Here is a 24,343-nt window from a genome sequence, read left to right as displayed (position 1 = left end):
TTGTTATAAAATAATAGATATATATGCAAAATCTTGTCAAATCTCATTTTTTGGCTAGATATAATTTTACACTCAGACTCAGGTTCTTAATCTAATCTTGTCTATTTTGATCTCTCTAGCGACTAGCGTGGTGATAAGTATAAAGAGTTCAAATACAGCATAAAGATATATTTACGACTTACGAGTCTTGGTTTATAACTGTTTTCAGCCAAATCAATAGGCTTTAATACGTTTTGTTATGTAATCTAAAAGAATGTCCATAACAAAATAAAATAAAAATCTAAAAGTAATATATATGGGTTCACAATTTTGAGGAAAACGGTATTGATATACAACAACAAAAGTGATTTTATAATCTGATTTTGAGGAGATTTTAAATAGAAGGCATCTATCTAAAATAACTTCTGTTATTGTATTAAGACGCAAATGTATATTGTAAATTAAGTTGTATAAAATTTCTCTACTTCTATAATCATTTCTAAAATTTTAGTTAGATTGTAGAAGAACATTGAATATTAGATATTAATATTCAATTACTTAGATTTAACATAAAATGAAAAATTTGTTTCAACGAACTTGTTAGTTAATGAAGAAGAGACAAATATAAAGAGAGTTCAAAAGACATGACTATTTAAATAGGCACACCTATTAGAACAAAAAGTTTTGATGAAAAGATATAAATAAAATATAGTGAAAAACACACTATATTATCGCAACCGTTTGAATTAAAAAAAAAACAAAAAAAAAAAAATTTACGAAATGGTACCACAAAAAATCACAAATGTTATGTCTGCACTTAATTATACCTAATAACCCATACAAACTGAGTTAAAATAGAAGACATATTTATTACCATATTGAAAAGTCAAATCCAAAAACTCACTAACTCTTGGAGAAAAACTCTAGGTATTTTCATTAAATTTTTATATTTAAAATTAACTAAAATTGTAAATTAGATTCATCATTCCAAATTTTTTTTGTTAAATCAAGAATTAGAGGAATTTCTTTACTTTTAAAAGAATGAATGTTAGAGAATAAATTAGAAAGCTGTAAAAAACCGTTGAGATATAAATTTTATATTATTTTGTATCATGACAAAAAAAGTGAAACAGTTCAAACAGACAAATATATATAGATTTCAAAAGATATGAATATTCGAATAAGCACAAATCTACAATGAACAATTGCAATTTTACAAAAAAAACCATTACAATGAACAATCGCAACTTTTTGTAAACCACACAATTTATTTTTTTTTACAAATTTTTTTTCAAAATTATCCAAAAGATATAATTGAAAAAACATAAATTTCGGTGGCATTTATTAGGATTGCTATTATATATAGATTAGTCATCTTTTGTTATATCTTACAAGTTGAAAATTAACGAAAAAAACCTAAGATTCCGATATGAAAAAATTCTGTTTTATATATGTCCAAAAAGGGGGAAAAAGTTCACTACGTTCAACTAATAAATCAAATACATTTGATAAGAACCGAGAGACAATAAAAGGAGAATCGTTGATCCTACTTTCTCTCCCTAAAGTATCCTAGACTTTTCTACCAACGAACATAAAGTGATACCCTTGTTTAGTAGCTTTCACCAATGCTCATACAGAGAAAGAATCTCCAGAGAATGTAACATTTTGATAATTTAATTGTTAATTTCTATACGAAGGAGAGAACTTCTCTTACACTATGTACATTGGTTCCGGTTTTCAACAACCTATTTTTTTTTTTTTAACACTCTACATCATCTTCTCACTTTTATCATCTATAATAATTTTGTTAAATAAAATTCAACACTTTACCTCATTATGTTATATTTTCTTATTTTTGTTTTGTTTATGATTTGTGATTACATGTTTAATAACAATTATCGACTAAAACTAAATTAATATAATTTAAAATTTTATAATTTTATATAAATTTATTTTTTATTGTATTCTATAATTGAAATTAAATTTATTTTGTAAATAAAATAAAAAAGTTTAAAATACCCTGGTCTCTAACCTTGAGAGGATGTACGGTAGGTCCAAAACCTCTTACTAACACAAAAAAAAATGAAGAAAGTTAAACACACCAAAAAAAAAATTGGTTCAAGGAAAATAGAAAATTCTAATAAAAATTGATGTTTTTTTATATCCAAATAAAACAAAACTAGTCTAAAATAGATTTTTTAAATGATAAATTTTGGTATACTTTTTATTTTATCAAAAATAAATGAATATAAAATAATTAAGATAAAATAAAAGCTCACAAAAATCAACCGGCTACAACACATTCACCGATCTTTTTCTTTCATGGTTCGCTACGTGTCAATGTAGATCTCGTTTTCATTGGATTCAACAAGTTGAATCTATTCAACAAGTTGAATCTATTCAACTCAATTTAATATACATGACTTTTAAAAAATTCAACAGGTCCATTCCATAAATTAAATAGCTGAAAAAAATATTCAACATCCTCATCGTACATTTTCTTTAAGGCTATGGCTTCTGCTTCGAGTGCTGAGTCAATTGGTTCAGTTGATACATAACCTTTGAGTACATAACCTTTGAGTCAATTGGTTCAGTTGATACATAACCTTTGATACATAACCTTTGAGTCAATTGGTTCAGTTGATACATAACCTTCCTCGTGAATCACGTAAACTTTATATCCTATTTCCGCTTTACAATTTTTGGTCAATCCAAGATATTAAGTCCTAGTTGGCTGGTTACAAACTGAATTAAAAAAAAAAATGAAAAAATCATCTGGAAAAACCGTTTATTTATTTATAAAGTCCAAGTCAACCATGGCAGACAAACAAAAAGTCCAGCTCAATCATTTCAACATTTTTACATTGTCGTGTTATATCTTCATACTCAAAAATCAAAATTAGATTCTGATAAATTTTATGACTATTCTATTCGAAAAAATGTTGGGGTTTGACTCGGATTGGATCGATTTTCATAAAAAAGCTAAAAAATATATTTTGTTATAATATAAATTGTACAAGTTGACAAATATAATTATAATTTGTAGCTATTTTGGTTATTTAAACATTTTATTATTTAGATAAAAAAGATTTTTTATTTATGTAAATTTTTTTACTATTCGATTTGGTATCAGAATTAGTTTTTACTGGTTCAGTTTTCAGTTTCGAATTTTATGCCCATGCCTACTCAGAATACTCCATACACCCCTATTTAAAAGTGGCCATTGCATGTCAATAATATTAAGCAAAACAGTAGGACCAGAGATAACTCCGGCCATACTGTACTTATCTTTTTGCAAAATATAAATTTCCATTAAATAAAAGGGAATGAATCTAGTTCTACGAGTTTTCTTTCAGACTAGTTGAGAAAAGAGTAATCTTTTTACTATTATCAACTTGATCAAATATAGAGCGAATTGGTCAAATAAGAATATTGAAGATGATTAAGAGAAATGGCAATCAGACTTAATCTATTTTATTTAAGGGAATTATGTGTTTTTTAGTACCGTTACATGTCTGAAAATCTAATATTCATTTAAGATTGTCATCCTTATGGGTACAAATGTCATCCTCCGTAACAAGCCACGTTCTCTTAAATATAGAGTACATCTAAAAGGAAGAACTAGTATATATATTAAGAGAGAGCAGAGCCTCCTCCCTTAAATATCCTACAACCAACATCATAACCAAAATATTTGAAAGAAGAAAAAAAAAGAGATAAAACTTAACATGGTAGAGGTTTATGAGTTGTGGGCTGTGGTAGTTTCACTCATAGTGGTAAAGTTGTGTCACTGGATCTATCAGTGGAGAAACCCGAAGAGTAATGGAAAACTACCTCCAGGATCAATGGGTTTCCCAATCATTGGAGAGACTTTTGAGTTTATGAAGCCTCATGATGCTATTCAGTTACCAGCTTTCGTGAAGAAGAAAGTACTCAGGTTATTCATGTTTTTATTTATCGTAATTAACTTAATAACTATATATATATGACCCCTACGATCCAACATTAGTCAAATTCTATAACACATAAACCTCAATATATAAAGGAACCCACTTTCCTTTTTTTGGAGTAACTGGCTAGCTATAAACTCACTTTTTACTGAAATATATTAACAGATAACTACAATAAGGTTCTTTGCTTAAATTTAAAAGTTAATATAGAAAAACAAATTTTAGATAATACCAAACACATATCAATTAAATATCAGTTTTATACTTCTCAAGAAATATTGTATAGTGATAAAGTTTTCTCTAAATTAACTACTCCTAGCAAAGTCAACTATGGTGTCTTACTTTTTCCTTTTTTCCTAATGAAAACAAATTAGACATGGATCACTTTTTCGGACAAGTTTATTTGGAGGCAAAGTTATAATCTCGACTGATATTGGAGTAAATATGGAGATAGCAAAGACAAATAATATTCCTGGTATGCCAAAGAGCTTAAAGCGGCTATTTGGGGAAAACAACTTGTTTGTGAACTTGGAGACACACAAACATGCCCGCAGCTTGACAAACCAGTTTTTAGGTTCACAAGGTTTGAAACTAAGAATGATTCAAGACATTGATTTATTGGCTCGCACACACATGGAAGAAGGTGCTAGGAACGGCAGTCTTGACATTAAAGAAACGTCAAGCAAGGTAAAAGTGTCATCCATTTTACAGTGTTTGTAACGCATCAGCACGATTACGTTCTAAGTTTTTTTACTCAGTTACTTTAATGGATCATCTTACCAATGACATATCACGTTACAGATTATTGTTGAATGTCTTGCGAAGAAAGTACTGGGCGACATGGAACACGAGGCGGCAAAAGAACTCACACTTTGTTGGACATATTTTCCTAGGGAATGGTTTCGATTTTCTTGGAACGTTCCAGGAACTGGTGCCTATCGAATGGTTAAGGTGCGTTTTTTTAGATCATTTAACCTTAATAGCACTCTGTTCGCATAGGGTTTGGGGGAAAACAATAGAGGTAATGGTTTTTTCAAATCAAATAATTTTTTTTAATGTCCATAAGCATCTTTTTAATAAAATACACGACGTCCTCATATAATCTTATTAGAAACATAGCTGAAAAAAAGTCAATAACTTTTTGGATAACATAAAACCCCCATACACCAAGTGCCTTCACTTTTCTTGAACTAGGCATGTGTGTTATGTGACAGGCGAAAAATCGGATGATGAAGGTACTAAAAGAGACAATACTTAAGAAAAGAGCATCAGGAGAGGAGTTTGGGGAGGTTTTCAAGATCATCTTTGGGGAAATGGATGGAGGAGCAGACACTATCAGCGTAGAGAAAGCGATCGACTACATCTTTACTTTATTTGTGATTGCTAACGAAACAACACCAGGGGTCTTAGCGGCTACAATAAAACTAATAAGCGATAACTCTACAGTCATGCAAGAGTTGAAAAGAGAACATGAAGGAATAGTCCAAAGTAAGATTGAGAAGAAGGAGAAGGCTGACCTAACATGGGAAGATTACAAATCAATGACTTTCACTCAGATGGTGAGTATCCAACAAAAGAAAATATTATAACAAGGATTCAAATATCTCCAGTATATTATTTGAAAAGTAATTTTCTCAAAAAAAAAAAAAACCCCTACATTCGACTTAAACTAAGGGTGAGTTTAAATTGAATAAGTAAAACTTATATATCTATATATAATATAATACATTGGTAAATAACAAAAAAAATATGAGTTGTGTAGTCTAGTACTACTTTGTGTCAGTATTGCTGTTGTAGATCACCATTCAAATTTAAATCATTTAGAATCTATGTTATTGATACTATATTATATAGGGAGATTTTGTCATATATATTCTATTAATTTTGAACAATGCGTTTTGGTTTAGGTGATAACTGAGTCGCTAAGGATCACAAGCACAGCACCAACGGTGCTTAGAATAATTGATCGTGAGTACCAATTTGGTGATTATACAATTCCAGCTGGTTGGATCTTCATGGGTTATCCTTATGTCCATTTCAATCCAGAAAAGTATGATGACCCTTCAGTATTTAATCCATGGCGTTGGAAGGTGATTTTATTTGATCTTCATCCTTTAATCTAATTAATTTAACAGGATTTTAAACTAATACTGACATTATTTATTAAATTTATCAGGGAAAAGATTTGAGTGTGAACGTATCCAAGACATTCCTTCCCTTTGGCTCTGGTTCTAGATTATGTGTAGGAGCTGAATTCGTTAAGCTGCAGATGGCCATTTTTATCCATCATTTGTCTAGATACAGGTTCATTTTTATCACTCAGTCATTTGGACATTCAATTTAGTTTTATATTCAGTCAAAGTTTTATTTTTACTTATGTCTATACATATGGTTCAAAGGTGGTCAATGAAGACAGAGACTACAGTACTTCGAAGGTTTATACTTATGCTTCCAAGTGGATCTGATGTTCAAATTTCAGAAGACACCTAAGAGGATAACTATGTTGGTTATTAGAGTGATTGTATTTCATTGGAGGTCCTTGTGGGAGTCAGAAATATATTTTACCGGGGTAAAATAAATATACTAAAAGGATAGTCAATAAGCCATCTAAATATTCTATAATATTGTATTCTACGATCACTTATAGGTTGAAATATTTTGTTATCACTGATTCATCCTCAAACATATATATATTTTTTAAAAAACAGACTGATTAGTTATTTGTTATTTCGTGAAGAAAATGCAATAATTAACAGTTTTAGAGTTTTTATGTCACAAGCAAAACTATTACTAAAAAATGAACTATATCTGAAAGACGTATTGCTCAAGAAAGCCCTGTAAACGATCGTGCCGAGTCGTTGAATACCAATATTTACCCTAGTTTTCATACTTTTATATATACCAATATCTTATGAATCAATAAAGGAAGATATTTCTATTCATACTGCGAAATTTAGCAAACTACATCACCGCCTTGTTCGGGTCATAATTCACCATATATTACTCCATGGCTTTAAATTATGTTTTAACTTATCTAATTCAAAAACCCAAAAATAAAATCAATAACTTATGCAAGGAAAGAGAGATCGAATTCTTGCTTACATTAAAGTTTTGTTAACAAAATCATAGTGTAAGGATTGATTTTCGTGTACAACTATTTATATCACTTCTTCGATTCTCGAAGCGTGGACTTTATATACGTCCAGGCTGTCCAGCGGACATTTTAAACACGTGAAACTTGATAGACAAGCAACATAATCAATCGCACATGTACTTTACATTCAATACGTCTCGTTACAAATTCCGTATGCGTCAAGCAACACAATATTGAAATCTTATTGAAAAATCACCCGAAAACAAAAAATGATAATGAAAAAGAATGTAGTTCATCATATAATCAGTAATTTCATTCATTATTGTGTGTTTTTCTACAATTTTATTTTTACCAAAGACCAAACAACCAAATAACTCACACAGTCACACGTACATTGTTATGCATGTATAACATCACCATACGTCCATACCACATACACCTCCAAGTACATGTACAAATGACTGTGTAATCTCTCATATATATGTAGTTTTGATAAATTCGATAAATTTGGTTTTTAAAAGTAGTTGTGTGTAGTGTGGTGATGAGTTCACAAAGTAAAATTTGAAATTCTTTTACAACTTCTTTTCGTGTTACCCTTCTTAAACCACAAAAAAAAAAAAACGTTTTCTTCTTAAATGATCTAGACCAAAAACTAACAATAATTTTAAAAAAGTTAGAGTGAACCAAAAAAAAAAAAAAGATTTAGCAGTGAGTTATTGTCTGTACCAACCAGTGTCTCAACCAACTTGAAAAAAATTATATAGTATTCCTTTTTAATCGACGAGAGAGCAGTAGCATAAAGAGGGCACATCCGTCGTAGAATCATGCATCCCTAAACCCTCAAACCAATATAATCCAAAGGTAGAAAGAATGAAATAAGTTAACATGGTAGAGGTTTATGAATTACTCACTGTGATAGTTTCAATCATAGTGGTCAAGTTATTTCATTGGATCTATCAGTGGAGAAATCCAAAAACAAATGGAAAATTACCTCCGGGGTCAATGGGTTTTCTAATCATTGGAGAGACTTTTGAGTTCATGAAACTTCATGACGCTCGTCAACTTCCAACATTCATCAAGGAGAGAATCACTAGGTACTTTTGCTAATTTCTCCAGCATGCATATGTATGTATGTTTCAACATATTTTTTTTACATTACTCCTAAATGTTGTCTTGTCTTTTACGGGAAAAAATAGATATGGACCAGTTTTTCGGACAAGCCTATTTGGAAGAAAAGCTATAATCTCGATGGATATTGAATTAAATGTGGAGATAGCGAAGGCAATATCTGCCTGGTATCACGAAAAGCATATTACGACTATTTGGGGAAAACAACTTGTTTATCCAGAGCAAAGAGTCACATAAACATGTTCGAAACTTGACATTCCAATTGTTGGGTCCACAAGGTTTAAAACTGAGGATGGTTGAAGACATCGATCTTTTGGCTCACACATACATGAAGGAAGGAGCTAGGAACGGCTTCGTTAACGTCAAGGAAACATCAAGCAAGGTAAAAAAAAAAAAAAATCCATCCATATAGTACAGTTTGCAACTCTTTGCATTATTACTTATACTCAATTACTTAATGTATCATCTCATCAAAATTTATAGATTTTAATCGAATGCCTTGCAAAGAAAGTTATGGGCGAAATGGAACCAGAGGCGGCAAAACAACTCGCACTATGTTGGAGATATTTTCCAAGGGAGTGGTTTCAATTCTCTTTGAACGTTCCTGGGAATGGTGTTTATCGAATGATGAAGGTACATATTTTCAGTTTATATAACCTTTATAGCACTATATATGTGCAAATGATTTGGTTGTAAAGGACTCAAAACAAAAATGTGTTTTTTGACAGGCAAGAAAGCTGATGATGAAGTTAATAAAAGAGACGATATTAAAGAAGAGAGCATCAGGGGAGGAATTTGGGGAGTTTTTCAAGATCATATTTGGAGAAACTAAAAGTGGAGCGGATACTATGAGCATAGAGAATGCGATCGAATACATATACACTTTCTTTTTGATTGCTAATGAAACAACGCCAGGAATCCTTGCGGCTATAGTAAAACTCATAAACGATCACCCTAAAGTCAAGCAAGAGTTGAAGAGAGAGCATGATGGAATTAGTTTGATATATATAGTAGTTCAAACAAATATGGTGTTTTATTTCAGGTGATAAATGAGTCGCTTAGGATAACAAGCACAGCGCCAACAGTTCTTAGAATAACCGATCATGATTTTAAATTTGGTGATGACACAATTCCAGCTGGTTGGATCTTCATGGGCTATGCTAATGTCCATTTCAATCCAGAGAAGTACGATGACCCGTTAACATTTAATCCATGGCGTTGGAAGGTGAGTTAAATTTAAACTTCCATCTTTTTAACTTATGCAAATATTTTTTATAGATTTTTCAGCATAAAATAAACACTAAAAATTTAGAGGGAAGACTTGGGCTCAATCCTCTCCAAGACTTACATTCCCTTTGGCGCTGGTTCTAGACTATGCGTAGGAGCTGAGTTCGCTAAGCTTCAGATGGCCATTTTTATCCATCATCTGTTTAGATACAGGTTCACTCTTATCACTAAATGCTTTAATTCATTTTTTAACAATTCAAAGCTTTTTCACTTACATGTATTTCTATGTACCCATGGTTTGAAGGTGGTCAATGAAAAAAGAGACTACCGTACTTCGAAGGTTTATGCTTATGTTTCCATGTGGATCTGATGTTCAAATCTCAGAAGAATCCAAAGAGGATAACTCTGATGGTTATTAGAGTGGTGGTTATATTCTTAATTAAGGTTGTTGGCTCGAATGCTTAAATGGATAAAAGTCATACGATGTTATCTAGTAAACTCTTTTTTACTTTCACAATGATCTCATTTTGTCGTGACTTGTTGTTCAGAAAGTACTGAATTGTGATATGATATTGAATTACACGGAAACATACATAGTTCCTAAATCTGCCCTTTGCCCAAAAAAAAAAAAAATCCCTAAATCTGCCAATTAAGTGGTAGAAAAGTTCTTGAAGACGTTAAATACGTATTATGAAGATGCTGCATCTTAGATGCATATTCAATTGAAAATGTGGGTTCTCTCATCACAACCCCAAAACACACACATTTCTCTAACATCCCCCTCCCCTCCCATAAAGACGAAAGTGAAATATAACAACGAAGCTTTAGGATTAAATTACAATTACGACGCTCCATAATTTGTCTTTTAATGTTCTAGCTAGGAAAGTGGTGATAACAAAAAAAAAATGAATAGATGATGAAGAAGAGAAGATTTGATATCCCGAGGGGTTTTTTGAATTATTAAGATGGGACTTTGGATGCCCACACACACAAACACACATACACACTATTTAATGAACCTGGTTTTCCCCTCCTCCTTATTTACTGCACTTCCCATCTCCCAATCATATGGGATTGGTGTCGTATACATGACTGACAAGATCGTCGTTATCTACTATATCATCATGACATCATCATAATCCAAGAAGTAGCAACCGTGAGTTTGGCATCCACTTCCAAGCTAAGCGACTAATGACTGACTTATGGGACCATCCTACAACGAGTGTTGATATTGATTTATATTTATTTTGATCGATTGTTAATCAATAAAATATATTCTTCCTTCATTCGGTAGAACACTCCACGTACAAACCAGTTAAAATTTGTCTCAACAATATTAAATACTAGTTGATACTCACGGATTTAGTTTACATTGTATTTGAATATATTTTTTTTGTAATTTTGAAGATTATTAGTTAATGAAGAAAATATTAATAAAATAAAAATATTATGTAAGATTTGAAATATGAGAATTAGTAAAATGTGTATTTTTCTATTTATAAGAGAAATTGTAGTTAAGAGCATACGGAAAATTTATTATTTAATTGGATAATAAAAACAATAATATTTATATCAATTACGTAAATATAATTTATACTTTCTCCGGTTTTTTATTTGCCGTTTAAAGTTTTCTCACACAAATAAAAAAAACTACTAAATTATCTGTTTTACCCTTAATATATTTTATAAAATATTTCATTGGTCAAAACTTTAAAACATCAGGGATAAAACTGAAATATAAAAGACAAACTAAATTAAAACAGATGGAGTATTTCATTGTTATAGGAGTCACATAGTTTATGTGAGAGTTATAAATATGCAATCATTACATATTAATATATTTTCTTATATATGTAATATTTCTAAATACTATTATTAATCATTCACTGCATTACTATAAAGTTACAAAATGAGAGTTAGTACAAAATATAGGATTGATGAGATCAAATAGAAAATTTAATAAAAAATGTGTCAGGTTTATAAAAATAGATTATTGTGAATTAATAACTAAAATTGTCTATTGTTTTAAATATATATTCAAGAGTTATACTCCCTCTGTATCATAAAGTTTGATGTTCTACGATTTTTACATGAATTAAGAAAAATATTTACTGTATAGCAATAAGTGCATTATTTATTTATAATAACAATTTTTTTTTATAATCATTAACCAATCATATTTCATTAAACTTTTAAATTCTCATTTAATGATTCTTGAAATTTACAATTTCTTAACATTAATTAATAAAAGTATACAAAAAATCAATCTTTGTGATACAACAAAAAATCCTAGAAAATCATCATTTATGATACAGAGGGAGTATATTATAAATATATAACTATGAAAGGACATCTTAGCTAATCAAATCATGACTTTAAATATATATTCACTTCTCTCTTCAAACAGAAATATATACAATTATCTCTTTCTAAACAAAAAATTCAATTCTCATTTAGTTATTTAGAAATTATATATTAAAATATACTTTAATTTATTTTAAATGGATTGGAAATTAAATAAAATAATTTAATATCAAGATTATGTGAATTATAAAATTAAAGTTTGGAAATAAAACATCCAATTATTACTCGACATTATCATATACAACCCAAATATATACTATAATCTTATATCCTTAAACTATTTAATCATCAAATTAATTGTTAAGCAAAAATTTTATTATGTAAATTCAATTGAATAAATTTGTTACACTAAAAATTAAAAGAAACAAAATGGCACTTGTGAAAGAAGAGAGCATCAAATGACAATCTTGTGGAGCTTTCCAAAAGAAAACTTTACTTTATTATTAGATGATATAATATAGTAAGGTTTCTTTCAACTCATACTCTAAGAATATGCCCATCATCATTATATAATAAAATTCTTTTAAAATCAAATACACATGAAATTATTTATTTCCTTTAATAAATATTTTAAAATTATTGCATAAATCATCAAAACATGAACAATAGTAAAAATAATTTACAACTTTTGAGAAACTATTCAAGACTTAGTAAAATAATATTTCTTCGAAATTTAGGAACTTCCCACAAACGGATGATCCGAACAACGATACTATTGATACCAATGTTTTTTTGTTTGTTGGAGATTGAATCGAGGATATAATAAAAAGTAAATGTTTTAGTTTTCACAATACTCTGAAAGAGGATGTGTTTGTATATAGGTTGTTTTTAGAAAACTAAACTTTATAGAATGTTTGAGCCTTTAAGAGATAGAAGGATTGAAATCAAATATTAATGATTAAATTTGCAAGTATTTCAAAATAATAAGTTAAAAATGAGAAGTAATATAAACAAAAATGAAAATTGAGGAAACAGTGGGTAGATATAAGGCAATGCATAAAATGATGGTATTATATCAAATCAAAACATAACTGATTATGTTCATAATTTATTCTGAAATTCCTAATATAAAAACTTATAAATTTTATGTAATTCAAGAATATGACGTTTGAAATAATAAGTTTGAATCGAATAAAATAATTATAAAATTAAATCAAAATAATCTCACAATCTTACGTAATTTTCTAGAAAGTAAGCTCAAAAATTTAATTATATACTTACAATTTTTTTAAGAAAAAATTAAAATAATTTACTTAAATAATACCATCCCACCATCTTACTTAAATTTGATTCTGTTTGTGCCCGTGAAAATTATATAAGATTTAAACACATAAACAAAACCCAAGAATTCAAACCTATAAATCTAATTTAATGTTGGTATAATTCCAAAATGAAACACCCCACACCTATGACATTTGTTTTCTTTATTTTTCTTTTTATTGAGTCAGTTTGTCATGTGAGTCGAACCAAAACTTGTGGGAATTAGGACCAAAATCTGTGATGTTTTTAACCATTTGTGAGTTTGACCGTTTTTCCTAGTGACCATTGTTGCAGAACTAAGAGTACAGAGACGAGCTAATACCTCTTCACATTCGGACCCTTCTCCTGGCCAGAAAAGCTTCATCCCATTAAGGTTTCACCGGAAAGACTTAGACTCTACTTTATTGGAACCTAACCGGATTTAAATTCTTCTCGTTTTGGGCATTAGGATAGGGAACGTGTCACATATTCAGGACTTCTTATTCATTTTGCCAATCTTGCTGATCCTGAATAGCTAGCTCATTTTAAGTTAGTACCCACCCCGAGGCTAACCTCTTTTCAAACCACTTGCACTTGTATTTTTGTTTTCTCATTCTGTGCAGCTATGTGCAAAACGGTCGGGGAGAGCAGGACTGACACAATCTCTAACTCGCTCTTGCTGGAGAACCAAAGAGGAAAGAGCCGGACGGACAGAGCACGTGCTCCAACCCAGCGAGCACCTGCTCCGAAATTATATACATCCGAGTCCGCGAGTTGTTTTGAGAAGAGAGAGAGCCTAGGATACGGTCCGCATGCTCCAGGGGCAATATCAGAAGAAGATCCCCCATCATCCTTAATATTAAAAAAAAAAAAAAAAAAAAAAAAAAAAAAAAAAAACGCTTAAGGATGATGGAAAGGGACCAGAGCTAGTGTTACACACCCCCGAGCATGCGTTGTACCCTGAGGAGAAAAGAGAGGCTGAGTTTGAGAAGATAAGAAGAGGAGAGTGATTAGAGGTTGTGGACATCAATGAGTCCACTCTCCCTTACCATTTTGTGCGATATCCTGCATCTCTTTCGAAGTAATGGTAACCCCTAAACACTCTATAGCTCCACCATTAAAACAGCCTTTTATCTACCAAGCCTCGATTTCACTAGCTTAATGCCCTTAATGAGAAGCTCACGCCAATTTTAATTGAATGTAAAGAGTCTTTGTCTGGAAAGTGATCTTTTTCTGGGTTTGATTGCCAATTATGGTTCTGGTTTTGGAGATGTTTGCTGGAGAAGTTTTTGGTATAGCTTGTTCTAACACATGTGGTCTGCAGGTCATGGTCTACTCACGGTTTCTGAGATTTTTGCGAGTTCCCACCTTGGCTCTCTTGGCGCTTGGTTTGAGTTTGTTTGAGGACAAACAAAGATCTAAGTCCGGGGGAGTTGATATGTTACGGTTTTGACTCACTTTGACCCCGTTTATTTGATAGTTTTGTAGTTGTTTGAGTCCTTTTCAGGTTATAATACGAGGCTAGGAAGCTAAAAGCAAGGATTGGAACAGCAGGAGCAATCAGAGCAGAAAAGAGTTGAATTGGAGCAGAAAAGCTGATTTTAGACCCAGGAGCACATGCTCCCGATTTCCGAGCACATGCTCCCAACTCTACGGATTCATGACGACATGTGGCAAGCATCTAGGCGCCGATTCTCTGCCTAATTCCCCTTATTTTAGGCGATCCTTTGTGAGAGAAAGAGGGCTGAGATCGCTTTTTAATAGGAAGATTTGAATTTGGATTCTTTCCTTATTTTTCTCTACTTGTATGCTATTTAACCTAGGGTTTTTAGGAGAGAAAATATACCTTTTTCTTTTGTTTTTGAGCGACGCTTTTGTGAGAGGGAGAAGAGCGGCTACCTTGTGAAGCATTCTCTGAACCCTTTTTATTTTTATGTCATTGAATTTCTCATCTTTTGCTATGATTCATTTCTCTATGTCTGAGTAGTTTTCTTTGCTAGATTAGGGGCTTCAAAAGGGGTTTCATGGGTTAGCAACAGAACACAAATAGGGCTTTATATAATCGATTGTCTTCACTATTGTTAGACTTAATGCTTAGGTTGATTTGATCACCCAATCTATGATTCTAGGTTTATCTATTCATCAAAAGTGTAATAGGTTGCTAGAAAAGACATTAGTGGGCAAATTATCCTAGACCTGCGAAAGTTGATGTGTAGGTGATTTGTGAACTTATCATTCCTATTCTTTAATGCTTGTCTGCGATTCTGGGCTCAAACGACAGTTTAGGGTTTATGGACCGCCGAGCATGTGCTCCGGATGTCTGAGCATGTGCTCCGCGTTTCCGCACAGAATCGATCAGATAGAGTTATTGATACCACGACAGTGGACCAGTTTATATTTATGTTTGAGTTCTAGACTGGTACTTAATCTATGCCCTGAATAGTTGTTTAGTTGCTATCTCTGAAATTCCCGAGAATTACCCCTGGTCTAGTGTTTTGCTTATTGCCTTTTCATACCGTTTTAATCGCGTTATTGTTACCAAACAAACCCAACTTTGAATTGTATTAGCTTGAAATTGAACCAATAGAACCATAGAGTAAAACTTGGTCTTCGTGGGATTCGACCCCTAAGTACTACTTCTTTGCTGTGCACTTGTAGTAGGAAAATAGGGTTTAAAACTCTGTGTATCAGTAAGTAAAGTTTCTTTCCGTTTATTTAAATTTATTTTCGGTAAAAGACGTTTCACTGGTGAAATATTTGAAATTGGAAAGAATTTTAAGGTGGTATAGAAAGTTTTGATGTCTTTTTGTGTTTCTAAAAATCAAATTTACATATTTTACATTTGACATTATTATTTATATCACTATACTATTAAATAGATAAAGCAATATTTTTTAGACTAATCGATTTAATTTAAACTAATCCTAAGTTTAAAAATACAATGAGAAAAATAATAAAAGTTGTAAAGAAATGAATAACCAATATAAGATATAAGATATAAGATATCTTATAGCCAAGTGTCACCTCCTTAGCAAAAGTTGAGAAAAACCTTCTCATATTATATAAGATATAAGATATCGAAGGATATAAAAGATTTTTATTATACTTTTAATATGTGTATAAAATGATAGAATGGCATTACGAGAATTGTTCCAAAAATATGGTTGTTTTATGCTAGCATGAAAAGAGTGGATAATATTTTATGTGAAAAAGTACTATACGACTTTTTTAAGTGAGTATGATTTTGCTTTTTTATTTTATTTATTCCTGAGTATGATTGCTTGTTTTTTATATAGTAATAACTAATAATTAATCAACTATTAAGATTATAATGAAATAAGAAATTATTAATCATTGCTTGTTAGGTTAAAATACAAAATGCCAAAAGAATAATAATTGTTATATGAAATTTTATATGTGTCCTGAGATTCTTCTTGGATCTACCTTTGATTGATGCTAAATATTTAATAGTTGGTACAGTAACAAGATGAAACCAACCACAAACTGATATAAAGTTGTTTTAGATTTTTGGGGGCTGCATATGTTTCTGATTAAAAAAGGGATGAAGGAAATGTTGATGGTTTTTTATTATTATTTTATGGGCCTGTAGTTACTAAGGTCCAAAAAAAAAATATAGGTGTCAAAAATATAATAAGCCAAGTGTCATCTCCTTAGCAAAAGTTGAGAAAAACCTTCTCATATTATATTAAACCAAGTGTCACTTCCTTAGCAAAAGTTGAGAAAAACCTTCTCATATTATATAAGATATAAGATATCGAAGGATATAAGAGATTTTTATTAAACTTTTAATATAATATTCTATGTGAAAAAGTAGGATACGACTTTTTTAAGTGAGTATGATTTTGCTTTTTATTTTATTTATTCATGAGTATGATTGCTTGTTTTTTATATAGTAATAACTAATAATTAATCAACTATTAAGATTATTATGAAATAGAAAATTATTAATCATTGCTTGTTAGGTTAAAATACAAAACGCCAAAAGAATAATAATTGTTATTTGAAATTTTATATGTGTCTTGAAATTCGTCTTGAATTTACCTTTGATCGATGCTAAATATTTAATAGACTCGACTTTGCTTAAGTAGATTTTAATTTGTGGTACACTATATCTGTCGGGATATATTTTTAAAAAACATTAATTTGTTTAGTAGGTTAACAATGTACTATATTATTAATGTTTTATATATTTTAAATGTATATCTCTTATAGCTAGGCATTTTAACAAAACATATCAGTTTTTTTTAGGACATCCGAATCTGGATTTGAATTTGCTAGATATGTAATTTCAATATTTGGATCCAGATCTGTTGGCGTCGGATATCCAGAATCTGGATTTTCTTGAAAAAACCAAATATTAGCCGATATCCGAATTCAGTTTTTTGGATCAAATTCGACTATCCGCATATATCCAGATATTGTTTATGAAAAATAACATAAAAATCAATCATGATTAATATTAAAACCTATATACAATTATTTAAAAATTAAATTGTAGTGAAATACAATTAATTATTCATATTGGAAATTAAAGTTAGAGAATGATTAGTGTTTAAAAATAAGACTAGCATGAATACATATAAGGTTTGATAACATAATTTTAAATTTATTGATTTATTATTATTATTTGATTGCTCGAGTAATTACCCGATACACTTAGCCGTGAGGCAGTATATGCAGGGTCAAATCCACAAGGACCAATGGTACACTAAAGATTTGCGAGACTTGTAAATAGCTGAAGAAGACGAATGTTTGTTTGTTTGGTTTTCAAGTTTGTAAATAAAAATGCAAAGAAACAAAATCGATTAACTTATAAGATTAAAGCATTTGGTCATAGGGTATTTTAGAGTCAATGACTAATGAGAAAATGAAATATTGAATTCAATAATTAAGAACCGTTCTAGAACATGAACACTATAATAGACTAATCCTCTTTCAAGGTATTAGAAACTAAATTTGACTTTTAGTTTGCTAAACTTTCATTTGCAACCTCATAGCGAAATTTGCATTACAATCAAGTTCATTAAGTTCACAATGCATCCTAACATCAACTTTCGCATACTAGAAATACATTGCTAAATTCACACTCATTCAAGCATTCTATCGAACACTTATGATGCATAGAAAAACCTAGAGTCTAAAACAAGGTGATCAGTCCTATTTTAGCATTAAGATCATGTGAATCAAAGAACCTAAGGATTAAGAATTCCAAACAAGTAAAACATAATCTCCTAATTGGAACCCTAAAACCCAATTGAAGAACTACTCACACATAGCAAAAGAGAAAACAAAAACCATAGATAAAGAAAACATGATTAAATTGCAGAAATAATAAGAAATGGTTTAGAAATCTTCTCCAAATTGTCAATGAGGATGGATCTCTAGAATCCCAAAAGAGCGGCTTACAAAAAGTCTCAGGTTGCAGAAAGAAAGCATACAATAAAACTTAGAATAAAACTTAGGGTTTTTCTCCCAGCAAATAAAATGTATTTATAGAGTTTTCCAAATAAGGTAAAAAGGTCACCGGCCTAGTCAAAACATTTCTCAACCAGGCGAGTTTTTCAAGTAGGCGGGTTTTGACGTGAAACTTGCCGGTTTAGACTTCACTTCTCAGCTAGGCGGGTTTCTCATATAGGCGGGTTTTGACGTGAAACTTGCCGGTTTAGACTTCATTTCTCATCCATGCGGGTTTCTCAGATAGGCGGGCTTCGACGTGAAACTTGCCGGGTTAGACTTCGCTTCTAAGCCAGGCGGGTTTCTGATACACAGAGTTTTAAACCCTATTTTCCTACTGCAAGTGCACAGCAAAGAAGTAGTACTTAAGGGTCGAATCCCACGAAGACCAAGTTTTACTCTATGGTTCTATTGGTTCAATTTCAAGCTAAGACAATTCAAAGTTGGGTTTGTTTGGTAACAGTAACGCGATTAAAACGGTATGAAAAGGCAATAAGCAAAACACTAGATCAGGGGTAATTCTCGGGAATTTCAGAGATAGCAACTAAACAATTATTCAGGGCATAGATTAAGTACCAGTCTAGAACTCAAACATAAATATAAACTGATCCACTGTCGTGGTATCAATAACTCTATCTGATCGATTCTGTGCGGAAACGCGGAGCACATGCTCAGACATCCGGAGCACATGCTCGGCGGTCCATAAACCCTAAACTGTCGTTTGAGCCCAGAATCGCAGACAAGCATTAAACAACAGGAATGATAAGTTCACAAATCACCTACACATCAACTTTTGCAGGTCTAGGATAATTTGCCCACTAATGTCTTTTCTAGCAACCATTACACTTTTGATGAATAGATAAACCTAGAATCATAGATTGGGTGATCAAATCAACCTAAGCATTAAGTCTAACAATAGTGAAGACAATCGATTATACAAATCCCTATTTGTGTTCTGTTGCTAACCCATGAAACCCCTTTTGAAACCCCTAATCATAGCAAAGAAAACTACTCAGTCATAGACAAAGACTCTTTACATTCAATTAAAATTGGCGTGAGCTTCTCATTAAGGGCATTAAGCTAGTGAAATCGAGGCTTGGTAGATAAAAGGCTGTTTTAATGGTGGAGCTATAGAGTGTTTAGGAGTTACCATTACTTCGAAAGAGATGCAGGATATCGCACAAAATGGTAAGGGAGAGTGGACTCATTGATGTCCACAACCTCTAATTACTCTCCTCTTCTTATCTTCTCAAACTCAGCCTTTCTTTTCTCCTCAGGGTACAACGCATGCTCGGGGTGTGTAACACTAGCTCTGGTCCCTTTCCATCATCCTTAAGCGTTTTTCTTTTTGATATATAGCAGATGATGGGGGATCTTCTTCTGATATTGCCCCTGGAGCATGCGGACCATATCCTAGGCTCTCTCTCTGCTCAAAACAACTCGCGGACTCGGATGTATATAATTTCGGAGCAGGTGCTCGCTGGGTTGGAGCACGTGCTCTGGCCGTCGGGCTCTTTCCTCTTTGGTTCTCCAGCAAGAGCAAGTTAGAGATTTTGTCAGTCCTGCTCTCCCCGACCGTTTTGCACATAGCTGCACAGAATGAGAAAACAAAAATACAAGTGCAAGTGGTTTGAAAGGAGGTTAGGCTCGGGGTGGGTACTAACTTAAAATGAGCTAGCTATTCAGGATCAGCAAGATTGGCAAAATGAATAAGAAGTCCTGAATATGTGACACGTTTCCTATCCTAATGCCCAAAACGAGAAGAATTTAAATCCGGTTAGGTTCCAATAAAGTAGAGTCTAAGTCTTTCCGGTGAAACCTTAATGGGATGAAGCTTTTCTGGCCAGGAGAAGGGTCCGAATGTGAAGAGGTATTAGCTCGTCTCTGTACTCTTAGTTCTGCAACAATGGTCACTAGGAAAAACGGTCAAACTCACAAATGGTTAAAAACATCACAGATTTCGGTCCTAATTCCCACAAGTTTTGGTTCGACTCACATGACAAACTGACTCAATAAAAAGAAAAATAAAGAAAACAAATGTCATAGGTGACCCTCCCCCGGACTTACCTCACACCGTCTCCGGTGTGAAAATAAGCCAAAGAGAGACCTAGACAAGAAGAAAAATAAAGAGAACAATAAAAATGAAAAGAAAATACGGCGGATAGGACAATGATGGTGTGTGTAACCGTGATCAGGCGTCGGAATCGTCTGGGCTCTCGCTCTCCGAATGGGCAAGGCGGTGCCTCCGACGTGGTGGTCTCACCGGTGGGCTTGGGTCGGCGGCGGTGGTGGTGTGGTGGAGAGCGACGACGAGGAGAAGAAGAGAAGAAAGAAGGAAGAAGAAAAGAGAGAAGGGTTTGCGATTTGGTGGGTTACCTGGGCCTGGTGGGCCTGGGCCTGAAATTCATTAAACTTACCTGGCCCAATCGCTCTTCTCTTTTTCTTCTTTTGTTCTCAGTTCGCCGAGCATGTGCGTCGGGTTGCTCGCGTCCTGCGAGCATGTGCTCCGCATCTTCTTCCAACATTCCTGAAACCGAAAAGAGAAGAAACAAATCCTAAAAAGAAAAAGAAAAACTCAGCAATATATACCTAGTGGGCTGCCTCCCACCCAGCGCTTGTTTTAAGTCATTAGTTTTGACTCGAAAGCTCCTTAGGCAATAGGAGGGTCGCCTAGGGCGAAGGTTTCACCCTTTGCGTGCTCAGAGGCGGCAAGATATGGTTTCAGCCTCTGTCCATTCACCACAAATTCTCCTCCTTTTGTGTCCAGCAATACAACAGCCCCATATGGTCTAATCTCCTTGATGGTGAAGGGTCCGGACCATCGTGATCTTAGCTTTCCGGGAAACAGTTTCAGCCTAGAGTTGAACAACAAGACTTGATCATTAGGAGCAAAGGTCCTAGTGAGGATCCGCTTGTCATGGTAGGCTTTGGTACGCTCCTTGTAGAGTTTTGAGTTTTCATAGGCGAGGTGCCTAATCTCCTCTAGCTCATGCAGTTGCATCTTCCTCCTTTCATGGGCGCTCTTAGTGTCAAAGTTCAGCATTTTCACTGCCCAAGCAGCCTTGTACTCTAGCTCAACAGGAAGGTGACACGCCTTACCATACACCAAGTGAAACGGTGTAGTCCCCAGGGGTGTTTTGTAGGCGGTTCTATAAGCCCATAGAGCCTCATCTAGCTTCAGAGACCAATCCTTCCTTGTTGTGTTCACTGTTTTTTGCAAAATGCTCTTGATCTCCCGGTTAGAGATCTCAACTTGGCCACTTGTTTGTGGGTGGTGGGGGTGGCGACCTTGTGCCTCACTCCATTCTTCTTGAGAAGACTCTCAAAGACCTTGTTAATGAAATGCGATCCACCATCGCTAATGACTACCCGTGGGACACCAAACCGTGGGAAAATAACCGACTTGAACATCTTGAGCACGGTCTTTGCATCATTATTGGGGCTGGACAAAGCTTCTACCCACTTGGACACGTAATCTACAGCCACCAATATGTACTCATTCCCGAATGAGTTCGGGAAAGGTCCCATGAAGTCAATTCCCCAAACATCAAATACCTCAACCTCCAAGATGAAATTCTGAGGCATTTCATTCCTCCTGCTGATGTTCCCTTGTCTTTGACATGTGTCGCAAGTAGACACGAACCGCTGCGCATCTCTGAACATGGTAGACCACCAATAACCCGCTTGAAGAGCTTTGGACACGGTTTTGAAAGTAGCAAAGTGTCCAGCATATGGTGAGCTATGGCAATGAAACAAGACTCCAGGAACCTCTTCCTCAGTCACACACCTCCTGAAAACACCATCCGAGCAATGCCTATAGAGGTAAGGCTCATCCCAAAAATACCGCCTTATGTCTTTTAGGAACTTCTTCTTCTTGTTCCCCACAAACTCAGTAGGTTCTTTCTCTGCTGCTAGGTAGTTTGCATACTCTCCAAACCAAGGAAAACTCGGCTGTTTGTTGGTATCGATTGCCTTGCACGGGGTTTTCGGAGCATGTGCTCCCAGGCGGAGCATATGCTCGGCGGGATCAAAGATGCCAATCGAGTAAATATGTTCTTCAGGAAGGCTATCATCCAAGGGTAGCTCTTCTTCTATCCTCATTCTTGACAAGTGATCTGCAACTCCGTTCTCAATACCCTTCTTGTCTTTAATCTCCAAGTCAAACTCTTGAAGCAACAAAATCCAACGGAGTAGCCTTGGTTTTGCATCCTTCTTGGTCAGTAGATACCTCAATACTGCATGATCAGTGTGAACAACCACTTTGGAACCAACAAGGTATGATCGGAACTTCTCAAAAGCAAACACAACCGCTGAAAGTTCTTTCTCGATTGTAGCGTACTTGCACTGAGCCTCATCCAAGGTGCGGCTGGCATAGTATATCACGTGCAGCTTCTTGTCTTTTCTCTGTCCCAGAACTGCTCCCACGGCATAATCACTCGCATCAGTCATGACCTCAAAGGGAAGGTCCCATTCTGGCGGTTGTACAATTGGAGCGCTAACCAAAGCTCCCTTGATCGTGTGAAACGCTTCCAAGCAAGCAGAATCGAAATCAAACTTCACTTCCTTACACAACAGCTGGGTAAGTGGTCTTGCTATCTTGGAGAAATCCTTAATGAACCGTCTGTAGAAACCGACGTGGCCAAGGAAACTGCGGATCCCTTTTACCGAATTAGGCGGTTGTAAACTCATCATCACCTCAACCTTGGCTTTGTCAACCTCAATCCCCTTTTCAGAAATCTTGTGTCCCAGCACTATCCCATTTCTGACCATGAAGTGGCATTTCTCCCAATTCAGCACCAGATGTTTGTCTTCACACCGCTGCAACACCCTGCACAAATTAGACAAACAAACGGAAAAGGAGCTCCCATAGACGGAGAAATCGTCCATGAAAACTTCCATTATATCCTCAATCAGGTCAGTGAAAATGGACATCATGCATCGTTGGAAGGTCGCTGGTGCATTGCACAAGCCAAACGGCATTCTGCGGTAAGCAAAGGTGCCGTAAGGACATGTGAATGTGGTCTTCTCTTGATCGTCGGGATGGATTGGGATCTGAAAGAAACTTGAATAGCCATCTAAGAAACAGTAGTAAGGATGGTTAGCCAATCTCTCAAGCATTTGATCAATAAACGGCAAAGGAAAATGATCCTTACGGGTCGCAGCATTAAGTTTTCTATAGTCTATGCACATGCGATGTCCCGTAACTGTCCTAGCAGGAATCAACTCATCCTTATCATTCTTAACCACTGTAATTCCACCTTTCTTAGGGACTACATGAACTGGACTAATCCAGGAACTATCAGAAATAGCATAAATTAAACCCGCATCTAGAAGTTTCATTATCTCTTTCTTAACAACATCCTTTAGATTCGGGTTCAACCTCCTCTGATGTTCTACCGAAGTCATTGATTCATCTTCTAGATGTATCCTATGCATGCAAAGTTCTGGTGAGATTCCTGGGATGTCATCTAGTGAATACCCTAGAGCATTTCTATACTTCCTAAGTTCACAAAGGAGCAAAGCGGTCTCTACATTGTTTAGTTCAGAGTTCACTATCACGGGGTATGTAGAGTTAGGACCTAGGAACGCGTACCTTAGCCCGGCTGGAAGTGGTTTTAGCTCTACCTTTGGAGCTCTTAACTCGCTCCAAGGACCGTCCGCTGACTTCACCGGAGCATGTTCTCCGGAATCCGGAGCAGGTGCTCCCTCGGCGGATTCCTCCCCTGATTGGTCCTCATCGTCTAGGCTGGCGTAAGCTACCAGTTGCTGGAACCGTGTACCTGCATCCAAAATGCGTGTAAAACCATCAGCTTCCTCATTCAAGAATCCATACTTACCCTCTGCCTTTGTCAAGGCAACCTCCAACGGGTCGAGAGTGAGAACTTCA

At 34.1% G+C, this 24,343-nt stretch overlaps 1 protein-coding gene and 1 pseudogene across 2 annotated transcripts; both read left to right on the top strand.

Moving 5' to 3' along the window:
- The first annotated feature begins 3,542 nt into the window (after positions 1-3,542).
- Positions 3,543-6,809, top strand: LOC104718916 (cytochrome P450 708A2-like). Its single transcript, XM_087467922.1, has 7 exons — positions 3,543-3,916; positions 4,304-4,616; positions 4,731-4,880; positions 5,144-5,488; positions 5,837-6,019; positions 6,106-6,233; positions 6,329-6,809. Exons 1-7 carry the CDS (start codon positions 3,708-3,710, stop codon positions 6,417-6,419), a joined length of 1,419 nt encoding a protein of 472 aa, XP_087324048.1. The 5' UTR covers positions 3,543-3,707; the 3' UTR covers positions 6,420-6,809.
- A 1,040-nt stretch (positions 6,810-7,849) lies between these two features.
- On the top strand, positions 7,850-9,895 carry LOC104718917 (cytochrome P450 708A2-like; annotated as a pseudogene). The gene is made up of 6 exons (XR_015569062.1): positions 7,850-8,117; positions 8,220-8,533; positions 8,635-8,784; positions 8,880-9,376; positions 9,464-9,591; positions 9,683-9,895. The product of XR_015569062.1 is annotated as a cytochrome P450 708A2-like (transcript).
- Positions 9,896-24,343: the final 14,448 nt, after the last annotated feature.

The sequence above is a fragment of the Camelina sativa genome, chromosome 10, assembly GCF_030686135.1.
Source record: "Camelina sativa cultivar CO46 ecotype springtype chromosome 10, ASM3068613v1".
Lineage (NCBI taxonomy): Eukaryota > Viridiplantae > Streptophyta > Magnoliopsida > Brassicales > Brassicaceae > Camelina > Camelina sativa.
The sequence above is the reverse complement of the archived record's forward strand: the minus strand, read 5'-3'. Positions and strand labels throughout refer to the sequence as shown.

Bases quoted from the DNA above. Each gene is read 5' to 3' on its own strand.
- LOC104718916 (XM_087467922.1), top strand. From the start codon at position 3,708: ATGGTAGAGGTTTATGAGTTGTGGGCTGTGGTAGTTTCACTCATAGTG. The intron at 3,917-4,303 runs GTTATTCATGTT...AAAACAAATTAG, and splicing joins GTGAAGAAGAAAGTACTCAG to ACATGGATCACTTTTTCGGA. The intron at 4,881-5,143 runs GTGCGTTTTTTT...GTTATGTGACAG, and splicing joins GTGCCTATCGAATGGTTAAG to GCGAAAAATCGGATGATGAA.